Below are 12,376 nucleotides of genomic sequence, written 5' to 3'. Positions count from 1 at the left end.
TTTGGAGGTGCTGATTTGAAATGAACGGCCGCAAAGTATTCTGCAGAAAGACAGACTCTTCTGGATAAGGAAGTAATGTTTTTTTTCTGAGTGAGAACCAGGAAACAGAAGCAGTTATGGGTAGGTTATGGGGTATACTCATGTTCAAGACGGCGGGTTACCTAACAGTACTTAGTCTTTGCTTCCAGCTTGTCTTAGGCTGTGACTGTTGATACTAAAACACAAATTACAAACACCATTCTACAAAGTGAAATTGTTTTATGTTTAAAAAAAATTATTCAAAATCAGTATCAAGCTGTGTAAATACTATGGTATCTGAGAAGCTAAAATATTTTCCTTTTCCAAGACAAGAAAATCTCTTGGACTATGCATACAACAGCTAAGTAACTGGGATAAATGTTGAGACTCTTAAAAGATAATTTGTGGTCTCCATAACATTTTAATTGGCATATTAAACCTTAACTTTAAATAGTTTTTCTTTTCTTGAACCAAGTTCAGGTTTTCAAACTCTGTATTTTGAGCCAATTTTTTCCTCATTGCTCATACACCTTTCCCAGCCTCCACCAGCTATGCTTTTGGCTGCAGACGCTTTCCTTGGTCTCTCTCCCTTGCTGTTACCATGTCTGTTGTTTTATGGATCAGTCTTTGCATGAAAGAACTATCTGGTTACCCTTCTCCAAGTTCTCTCCATCCCTGACACCAACCCTCAGAGCCTTGTCTGTGCAGTTGCTGTTTGTTTCCTACACAACGTGCACTTCCCTGCCTTCGCTCCCGTGCCCTGTTACTGTACGGGCCTCTCTGGCTCGAGCTGTCCAAAGAAAGAGCCATTTGTTCAGTACTTTACCCATTCTGCCCTTTGTGTACAAGAAGGGTTGCATAAATAATAGAATACTTGAATTGGGTTGTTGTGTAGGCAGTGTTCGCTCATGTTGGGAACAGCAGTATTATAGATCTATAACTTTCAGCTATTTATAATTGTTAATGAAAATACATTCTGGGTTCAAATGGTTTGTGCTTGTTCCTGCCTGGCCTGTTAGAAAATTATTTTGAATTGGTGGATAATTTGCTTAAGCACATATGACCTTTAATTTATCTGTTTGTTTGGTACTATATTATTTATTTCAGTCAGAAAAGCTTTAATTCTTTTCTTTAATTCTTTGACTCTACCAGACTCTCAGGGGAATGGAGGTATTGGAGTTTTACTGCCAAAGATACTTTGTGAAAGGCAATTAACAAAATGGTTATGACAGTGTCAGCAGTCTCACTTTCAGTCATTTGTCCTTTGATGGGATAGAGGCTTTATCCTCCTGTGTTAATAACCCCACTTAACAGGGAGAAGTAGTCAGAATATCATATAAAGCAAATACCAGGATTTGGCAATGGTGGAATTTAGTGCTGCAACTGAAAGAATTACCAGATACCTAATTTTCATGCTGCTGTAACAGAAACAAAGTAATGCAAATAGGCAAAGAGTTCCAACAGCATAAACGGGTGAGAATCTCATAGTCTTGTTTCCCTCTCCTCTCAAATTCTAGTCCCAAGGTTAGCATGGTCATAGGCTTTCTCATATTAGTGTTCTGTCAGACTTGCTGCTCTTAGCTTTTGCCTTTAAAGAGGTGAAGAAAGTGGTTTGTAGTGTTTCACATGTGCAAATATCTTTCAGTTTATTTGCCTTTGGGTAGTTCTTCTGACTAAAGATCATATGTGAAGGATATCTAATAAGGACTTGACGGCAGCGATGCATAGACTTGGCTTGACTGCAGTATCCTGGGGTATTTAGGATGTCTCTTGAAGCCCCAACAGAGGAAGTGTTTGTACTTTTAATGGAGTGAAATTTATTTCTCTATTTTCTCTTTGTAATATACTAAAGAGCAGAACTTTCTTCCAAACTGTTTCAGAGGTGAGTCTTCTGTTCCCACGCAGGATGGGCCTTGACATCTGCACTGCTCAAAAATGGGGTAGCAGAAGTTGAGCAATCTGTTTTGTCATGTGGTTTCCTTGGTGTTCCCAGAGAGCCCAGGCAAGGTTTAGAGACAAAGACTTAGATGATTGCTGGGTAGTTTCATGGGGATTTTGCTGGAGTGTGTACTGTAATGTCTGGAAAATCTCAGGGACAAAGTGAAATCAGTGTGTTATTTAAACATTTGCTTTATGACATTTTATTTTTCGTTGATAATTTATGATCATATTTTTCTCTTTGTTTCTATGTTCCCCCTTCTTTGTTCTTCTCAAGGTTGCATGTAACATTTTAAGTTCAAATATGCTATTGCAGCACTAGCACCAGCAGAATGCTTTGGATAATGTTGCATAGCAACATAAAATTTAATTTGTGTCAAATGTTTTGGCATTCTCCTAATGTGAAGTTTTTTTTCATTCTTTTCTTTTTCACTTGAACTGCATTGTCATTGACTGGGGTGAAACCACTGTTACACTAGTACATTGTGAAGATTGTTATAATAGAAGAAATGCCTGGCATCCTAAGTTGATGGAGTTTTCATTTTTGTCTTGTAGTAATTTAATGCTCTGTCAGCCATAAGAGACCTGAAAGAAATGGTGTGTGAAAGGAAAATTGTTTCATTTCTAAACTTTTATGTAGCCCAGAATTATAGTCTTATCTTACGATTACTCTTATTTCATGTTCCACTTGTGTTTGCAGTCCATTTTCCAGTAACATAACTGCAACTATATATATTATCCATTGGTTAACCAGGGAATAGTGTTTGGTGAATAGTCTTTCCCTGTTTCAACAATGATCAAACACCTTGAGTTCATAAATTAAATATCTTTTCTAGCAATTGCCAAAGAAACCATTGTTTCAAATTGATTTTAAAGCAGAGTACTCTTACAAGGAACATGGATGTTTTGGCCATTTCAATGTAGTGCCTGAGTAGGGCTGAGGGGAGTGACTTTAAAGAATTAATGTCATTTGAAGTATATGCTTAATTACCTCTCAAAAGAACATCCAACCTGTGAAAAATGAAATAAACCAGACAAATGAATACTTTACCTGACCACTGAATTCATTATCCTAAGGATGGTTATGACAGTAACTGAAGGCATAGCAACTTGAATAGAATGTACTATGTAGTTCGTCCATATGTGATTTGGTTAAAATGAAAGGGGGGGTGGGGGGTGGGGGGGGTGGAAGGGGGCAAAAAGCCTGCCATTCCCATGATAAAATACATTTGTAGTGAGTATGTTCCAGAGTCTGGACTTCTAGGCTGACTCTGTCACCTCAAATACATGTTTCCAGTGTTAAATGTATAGCTATGTAACTGTTCAGCCAAAGTTGCAATAGGAGTATATCATGGTGATGGAGGTAGCTTTGTGTGTGTCAGCATTAGTGCCACCGTACTCGGCAGCATGATGCGCCTTCAGTGTAGACTTTTAACTAGTGTGGTGGTTTGACCTTGGCTAAATGCCAGGTACCCACCAAGTCGCTCCATCACTTCCCCCCCTTCCCCATTCCCCATTTTTTCTCAACAGGGCAAAGAGAGGAAAGAAAATAAGACAGGTTAAAAAAAAAACCAACCCTTGTGGGTAAAACAAAATCAGTTTTAATATAAGCGAAGTGAAGCAAAGGTCCATGTGTGGAAGAAAAAAAAAAAAGAAAAGAGATTTATTCTCTACTTCCCATTAATAGGAGGCAATATTGGGCCTTCTCGGGAATCCGGGCTCCCATACACATAGCGGTTGCCTCGGAGGACCAAGGGTGACCCCAGCCCCTTCCTTCTTTCTCCCAGCTTTATACTGAGCAGATGTCATATGGTCTGGAATATCCCTTTGGTCAGTTCGGGTCAGCTGTCCTGGCTGTGTCCCCTCCCAAGATCTTGCCCACCCCGTCCCACTGTGTGTGGGGGGAATGTTGGAAAGAGCCTTGGTGCTGTGTAAGCACTGCTCAGCAGCAGCCACAACACCAGGGTGCTATCAACACCCTGCCAGCTCCCAGCATAAAACACAGCACCGTGAGGGCTGCTGTAGGGGAAAACCAATTCCAGCTCAGCCAGACCCAGTATAACTACCTAATGGGAGGTTGTAGAGAAGATGAAACCATTTTAAGAGGTATGCAGAGAAAGGAGGAAGGGGTACAGACACACATTTCCCCAAAAGACGTTTTGATTAGGTAAGGGGAAGCAATTTTTTGTTATGAGAGTGGTCAGATGGTGCAGGGGGTTGCCCACCAGAAAGGCTGAGGAACCTCTGTGCTTGGAGAATTGCAGGTCTCTTGGTTATGACACTCAGCAACTTGATGCCGCTTCAAAGTCGGTTCTATCTTTGAAGTTAGTGCTGTTTTGAGCACCAGGTGACCTCTAGAGGCCCCGTCCAGCCCAAAGCATTGTATGATTTTTACTGATTCTCCAAAGAGTATCCAGAGTCATGGGCTGGTTTAAATCAGTCTGTAATGAAGTCTGTGTAGTCATATCTCTGCTGTTGTTATAGACTAGATAATATTATTTAAGGGATTTATTTAATATTTTTTTTACTGTGTGCAGTTCTATCGTTGCACTGTAGGCATAGTTTTAGTATTTCTGCTTTCTTTTACTTTTTGTGCATAGAAGAGTTTTATAAGAATATATAAACATGAAAAGATTTCTTTGATAGCTAGCTTTGGTATGAAAACAGTATGTTTTCCCCTCTCAACACATAATGGATACAGGTAAGGAATGTGTTTAACCAAAATCTTTTATCTGAGGCATTCCAAAGCAGTATTTCAGATGCCTCTGTACCATTTGGTCCTACTTCTAGCTACTTACTCTCAGTTCCAGAGCTTGAGGTAAATTTTACACTTCTGGTTGCTATTAAAATTCCTGGTATCTGGAATTAATGATTATTTTGACCATATCAGTTCAACAGCTATGAAATACCTAAGTCCCTAACATAATCTGACACCATGGTTTATGATGGAATATACAGTTTCCGTCTCTCAGAATTCTGCAAAAGATTTTTTTTCCTCTCAGTGGCACACACTTCCATGTCTCTATCAGTTCTGTGAATGTTTTGTTTTTAAATTATAAGAAATGACAGTGGAGTTAAAAACAATTGTCAACATGTATGTATGATTATATTAATAAATACATTTGTATGCATTAAATTCTGCATTCTACAAATACATTTGAAAATGCTTTTGTTGTCACTGATGTTCATCTGATGATAATCAAGTACATTTTTGAATTTAAAGATAACAATCTGGTGACACATCGGTAAAATTTTGTGTCCCCATTTGCTTGTATTTTAATTTTTTTATTGCAGAAACTTTTAGACTTTTAAAAAAATTTATCTATAAAAGCCTTCTGTGGTACTCTTTGCTTCCTGTGTTTCCACATATTGATGTGTCTGCTTCTTTTTTTTTCTTTTCTAGATTTAAACAAGTTTTTATTTAATTTGAACTGTGTGCTATTTCAAACGATTTTGCACTCCTTGTGTTTTACTGCCTTTTTAGATCATGTGCTGTAGTAATCAGATTTATTTTTTACCTTGCCCAATTCGATAGTATCTGTAGAAACTTTATTGATTTGAATTAAATATAAATATATTGAGATTTTTTAATGATACTGCTTTGCAAGGTCAATAATGTTAACAGAGTAGAGAAACCATAGAATGAAGTTGTATGGATTTATAAACTTAGGCAAAAAATATAATGAAATAGGGGGATTTTGTGAAGTTAAGGATAACAAAAGTTGAAAGTGATGCTGTGTAATCAGAGTGGTGATTCTAATATGACTTCACAGTATGTAAGGCCTGTACAGAGAAGCAGATGCAGAGATACTTTATATGGTATACTTTTGTCTAGTGCTTCAGTATCAGAAAAATGTTGACCAAGCAGTTTTCTAAAAAAGGAGAGGGAAGTGATTTTAACAAATTTTCTATACTGTTTTCAATATATGGAAGTGGTAATGATTTTGAGGTTTGCAGTGCATAATAAAATATTTTAAAAACTGTTTATTTTTTAAAATTCTGCATTAATTAGATCAATTGTTATCAAAAGTGTTAATACCAGTATGTCAGTATATTGATCTGAAAACAATGTCTGGGTTTGAATAGTATTGACTTATGGCAGGAAAGTGCCTACATTCCCTTGTGGATGCGAAGAGTAAAAGCTTTCTTTGCAAATTTCTGTGAACAGTCTGCAGCTCTCTCTTAATCTTGAATTTAAAGGCTCAGTGGTCTTTTAAGCAGTGTTTGCAGAGTGGAACACTGTCATTTAGGACCTTTGGTTTTGGCTTGTGAATTGAAAGCGCGTCTATGTATCAACACTGTGCTGTTTAGAATTGCTTTTTTAAATAATTGAGACTTGAAAACACCTCATCACAAGCCAGTTTCTTTAGTTACGGGGAGAGCTTGTATCTAAAAGACTTGCAATGTCTTTTACAGTAGAAGCTTCTTAATTTCAGATTATTCTTTGTCCAGTGATACATTCCAAAAGGGAAACACATTTGTTTGGAGATAAACACTAAAGAATGGTGTATGGAAATTGGTATGTCCCTATGGACGTTTTCTCACAGGAATGTAATTCTGCACTAAATCTCTTAAGAATTATGTTGCCACTGTACTTGGGGAGATAACAATAACGATTAAAACTAAAGTATTGCCATCTATTGTTAGGCTGTTGTTCCTGTTTTGATCCATTATGCTCTTTCAAAACCATACGTGGTTTCTTTTCCTTCAATCTTTAATCTACTGTCTAAATATTTAAATAGGAAGCATATTGATTAACATAACATGGATGTCTGTATGAGTCCCATTCATGATACTAATTTATGAAAACATACTTATTATTTATGAAAACATACTTATTATCCCAACATTTTCATTTCTCTCTCACCAAGATCAGTTAATTGCTTTATTCCCACTCTTCCACTGATGTAGAAAAGTAAATACATTATCTATGCTTGTTACTTGTAAAGAACCCATTAAATTATTGCCATCTACATCCTTTTTTGCAGATATTTCAAGTTTTTGCCCCAGCCAGTTGTTGCTGTTGACCTTGCTCTTTTTGCAAATATTCCTTAGACAGTCAAATCTCAAGTGCATTTCTCAGCAGGGATTTTTCTGTTCATTTTTATAGCTGATCTTAAATGTGATACTCCTAACTTACTGTTTCTCTTGTTTCTATAGCAACTAGATAGGTGGAGACGCAGCAGCTTCACTTTGCTTCCCAGCTGGTGTTTTGTGTTCTCAGCAAGGGGGGAGTTTGAGTAAAATAGAGAGGGTATCAATTGCGATATAACTGGCTCACAAGTATAGTCCTCATTGTGTTACCTCACCCTTTCCTAAGGAGTTAGTTAATAATTTTAAGCAGGGCTTCTCAAACTTTCTTAAATCAAATTCTGCCATCAGAAGGAGTCATGATTTACTCTGAGCACATGTCAGGTTTTGGTCTCCTAGCTGCTTGTGCTTTCATGTTTTCTTCCACCTAAAACCCCATTTTTGTCATCACTTGGACAACAGTAAGATTTGTTTCAAGAACTAGACTGGTGCTTATAACTTGCATTTAGCCTGAACATACATGAGGTATGGGGCTTTTTAAATTCTCCGATTCCCACTTTTTAATCTGATTTTTGCAGCTGTCCAGTAACTGTTATTACAGATTTATGAAGTGACTATCTCAGAGTAAAATGTTTTGATATTTAAAATCCTACATATCTAGAGATTAGACTAACGTGTTCTCCCTTCTCCAAAAAGCGGAAGATGTTTGCATTCCCTTTAGCAGTCCTTTCACTTACCTCATGATGGAAACATTCATTGCCTACTTTCCTGAGGATCTGTGATGCCAAATAATCCCTGTGAATAACCCAAAGTCTTTCCTCCATACCTGAGCACCTGAAGTTCTGCTACTCTGCCTTGGTGCCACCCGTTTAGCCAAGGCCCCGGGGAAGCACCCCTGCTCCGTGAGGGTTGGATTGCTCTCAGCTTGGCTTGTGTATCCTCAAGACTCTGGGGAGGTGAGGAGTTTTACTTTACAGTGTTTAAGCCATTATTGTGTAAAACAACCACAGAACACATGACCTGTGTTTTAAGCTCCCCTGAAGCTTTTTATTGAATAAAAAATTCATGGACACAGGAGCTGGATGTCACTTGTCTCATCTCAGGGAGATTGGTCCTAGCAAGTCAGCGTTACTATTTGGTTGGTTCAGTTTGCATACAGCTGAAAATGCTTTCCTAACCAGAACAGGTCTGATTAGCGAGAGGAACTCAAGGTTCTTATCTTTTTAGTAGCTGATAACCAAGCAGTTAATTTGCTCATGTGGGAAATAAGCAGATGAAGGTGTATTCTCCTTCTGACTTAAGGAGCAGGTTTGAATGAAGACTTCTCAACTCACAGGAAGCTGCTGCAACACGAGCTGTTACTGAGGCAGTGGTCTACAGATCAGTGAGATTCTGCAGGCATTAGAATGCCATTCATGATGGTGGTGCCTCAGGAGAAACACTTGCTCTTTTGGAAATAAGACTAAGTTTTCAATTGTTTCACACTGTATTCCTTTGCTGTTTTTTATCCATTCCCGGTTCCCCCCGACTCCTTGCTCCCCGTTACCCCAGACTTCTCGCTCCCCATTCCCCCCTGACTCTCTCCAATAGATTCATGAGTGCTAATGGATATGTAATCTGGTAAATTTATAAATAAGCATGCTTCTCTGCTGGCTGCCCAAGCAGAATTGTGATCCTCAGTGGACTAAATATTGGTACAGATTTAAATTTTAAATGGAACAGCACCTTTAAACCATTCTGGCTTAAAAATACATAAATGGACAAATTCCTTGCTTCCATAGATTCTAACCTAGAGTATCCCCTGTATGTATAGGGACACATTGCCTAGGGAGTTAGAGTGTCTTTCTGAGGCTGAATGAGCTGGGACTGTTCAGCCTCAAGAAGAGAAGGCTCAGCAGGGATATTACCAGTGTGTATACATACCTGATAAGCAGGAGCAAAGAAAACTGAGCCAGATTTTTCTCAGTGCTATACAGTGACGGGACAAGAGACAGCAGGCATAAATTAAATGTACAATGAAGCTTGTTTTTACTGTGAGGGTGATCAAACACTGGAAGAGGTTTCACAGAGTCTCCATCTCTGGAGATGTTTAAAACGCAACTGGACTCAGGCCTGAGTAATCTGCTGCAGTTGACACTGCTTTGAGCTGGGGGGGTTGGACTTGATGATCTCCAGAGGTCCTTTCCAACCTGAACTGTTTTGTGAATATTGTGGCTTATGTCAGCAGAAAAAATAGTAATTTTTTTCTATGAATAAATTGATGCTTGAAGAATCTTGTAATGTTGCAGTTAAAATATGACCCTTACAAGATATTTTGAGAATCCTTTTGTATCTGCCTAGATTTTAAATTTTGTCTTAGTACATCTCCTGGTGTTATACAGTTTATCTCTTACAATATAATTCTTCTATAGAAAGAAAACTGACCTAGAAATCAGTGCAGTAACTACATTTTTACCAGCTCTATTCATGTGGCATATAAATGCATTTTATAGTGCCTAAAATCCAATCCTGAATGTAAAGGTCTGTTGAAGTGTTTTTGATTCATACTAAACTCTCAATCAAGGTTGCTGGGCAGGATTTTAAGGAGCAATTCTAACAAGGAAATCGGGATTTTGCTGCCTCGGTTGGGACAATTTTAGCTATGTGATTTCTAACGTTAGTAAAGAGTAGTGCAACCTTGTATGCTTCCCTTGTGGCCTGATTTCTGAATATGCAGAATGGGATTGTTCTGTTCTCCAGAATATTCCATTCAGGGTAATACATAAATGTAAAACCAGAGTTTGAGCAGTTGCCTTGAAATGTTGATTTCATTATCATTACATATTAGCTAAGAGCAAGCATAATCTTTATCTTTCCTAGATTTGCTGGTGAGTGTTTAGTCAAGATCAATTAAAATAGCTTTTGCATCCTTGAGGAAGGGAGTGCATATTCCCTCTTGAAGGGTTCCAGAAACATATTGGGGAGTAAGAAGTCAGGGATGGTGTTGAGAATTATCCTGAGATTAAAATGGAGCAGAAAAAGAGGCAGTGGCATCTGGAGCAGGGTTGGAAAGAGAGTCTGTGGCTGGAGCCAGGGAAGAAGTAATGTTTAGCACTGAGGATGAGGTAAGGTAAGGGCAACTTCCTGGAGGGAAGGAGAAAGAATAGGTGACATAGTGCTTCTTTTTGTTTGTTGTTTGTTCGTTTCAAAAAAAGCTAAGGATTTGCAATTTTGAGCCAAATTAGTAACCCTGGTTTGAGTGTTTCCGTTCAGGTAAATAGTGGCAAGTGTTAGAAACTGAGAAATTAAGTGAGATTTTGATGTTGGCTCTGTGGACATCTCTTCCAGATTCTTGAACAAATCCTGCTTGAGCAGACCTCTTCAGGCATTAAGGATTTTAAATATAATTCATGTTTGAATGAACCTTCCAAAAATTCTCCTTTGAAACTTTGTTATGCATCTCTTCATTCAAATCACTTAATGTTTTCAATCTTGTTTACTTCTTTACAGCTGTTAACACAATAGGGGAAGAGCTTCCAAGGAATGACTATTGATGTCTGAGGGAACCTAGATCCTAATTGCAGAACAATTGTTGTGATGTCATGTGCAGATTTTATATGGTGTTCACAATCAGCTGGTTACAAACAACTGCAGATTGCATAAAATGCCTGTAAAGGTTTTGTTCTATTTGCAGAGCTGCTTTCTACACTGTTAAAAAACTTGTGGATGTAGCTGTCTTTGTATACTCCTGGTTTAAGTGAATTCTTATAGCATGAAATCAACTTACTTTGTGGAAAAAACTCTTTTGCCAATGTGATTTTTATCATTTGTGTACTGAAAAGAAGCACAGCTCTAAAGATGTAGTTGCATATGATGATAACAAAAGCAACTCTGATCTATGCATTTTCATGCCAGGATTTGGCATCATTTGCAATAAGTTATACTAGCAAAAGTAGTTCTTGCCAAATTATTGATGTGTGGCATAAATGTTAGCCTGGTATAAAAAGAAAATCTCACCAATAAACATGATCATTCTGGTAAAAATGGAAATGCAAATTTAATTAAAGATTGCATTTCTTACTGTGAAATGTCAGAGTACTTGAAAGATTTTCTAACTGTGATATTCGTAACTAAAGATGAAAACTAAATGTCAGCAAAACATAAAGGTATGGTAATTTAAGACCTGTAAGAGTATTTATAGAAATGTTTTCATTATAAAATAAATGTACATGTTTTTATTATTCTAGAAGGTAACAATCAAAGGCTGGGTAACTAAATATTCTGGGTTTTGTTTTCCAGAAACCAGCAAACATTCTGGTAATGGGTGAAGGTCCTGAAAGAGGAAGAGTCAAAATAGGTAAATATTTTGAGAAAATGTCATTGCACTGCTAAGGAATTACTTTAAAAATTACATCTTCAGTGTAAGATAGAAACAAATCTTCATTATTCTTTGATTGTATGTATGTATGTACAACATCTAGTTCAATTTAAAATCTCATTCACTGAGTTTACAAGCTTTAAGAGATTCTAAGAATTATTATGTAGATAGCACCAAGGCTATCTGGAAAGATAAAAGCATCTGTAAGAAACAAGAATGGCTATGGCTAGGGTTCTTTTGACTTATACTATGATTAGTTAGTATAATATTGTTACTTTAAAAATTGTATTTGTTCTTTATTATTTTTATATAAATAACATCAAGGCACGTGTTTGTAGAGGTTCAAAGTTGTACAATACAAGGCTATTTGGCATCAAGGTGGGAAACAAATGTAACTGTGATGGTCTTTATTCAAAATCTAATTACCTATGCAGATCATAAGCCTTAGTCATGTGGATGTAAACTTTTTTTTAAATAAAGCACGTGGCAATCATCACGAAATAGCTAATACACTAGAACTTCTTTTCGTTAGCTTTTGCTATATTTTAAAATGTTCAGCTAACCATTTTTGATTCATATGCTTGTATTAGTATGGGTAACTGCAAGAAAGTTATACTTGACTTTTCATAACTTTGGAAGCAGAAAGGTTTAGGTGAAGTTGTGTAAAAGCTACGTTTCAGTCTTGAATTAAAATTTGTGGTTTTAAATATACACCCAAATTTTGTACTTTCCCATCTAGCATTTCTTAGTGTTACTTGCAAGGTTGTTTCTAGGGAGAATTTTTGAGTTATATAAAATGAATGTTTACATTTAAAATATACCTCTGTAGCAGTGTATACTCACTGATTCCATTAATTTCCAGTTAAAAACTTTTTCCTGGTTCTGGAGTTCATTCCTCCAAATCAAGTAGGAGGCATATTTTGAAAAATAGTGCAAAACAATCCACACTGCTGTCATTTTGGTTTTGCACTTTGGGTAAATATATAGCAGTCACAAGGACTCACAGTTTTGTAAACTTACATAAAAATAAAA

At 37.1% G+C, this 12,376-nt stretch overlaps 1 protein-coding gene across 2 annotated transcripts in view; it reads left to right on the top strand.

The window, feature by feature from the left end:
* The window catches only part of CDK19 (cyclin dependent kinase 19), a 130,451-nt gene that overhangs the window by 79,355 nt on the left and 38,720 nt on the right, over nucleotides 1-12,376 (top strand). For both annotated transcript variants that reach the window (XM_074896156.1, XM_074896155.1), the window contains exon 5: nucleotides 11,266-11,323. In XM_074896156.1, the coding sequence (XP_074752257.1) occupies nucleotides 11,266-11,323 (58 nt within the window). The remainder of the gene's footprint in view (nucleotides 1-11,265; nucleotides 11,324-12,376) is intronic.

This window comes from Athene noctua, chromosome 1 (genome assembly GCF_965140245.1).
Source record: "Athene noctua chromosome 1, bAthNoc1.hap1.1, whole genome shotgun sequence".
Lineage (NCBI taxonomy): Eukaryota > Metazoa > Chordata > Aves > Strigiformes > Strigidae > Athene > Athene noctua.
The sequence above is the reverse complement of the archived record's forward strand: the minus strand, read 5'-3'. Positions and strand labels throughout refer to the sequence as shown.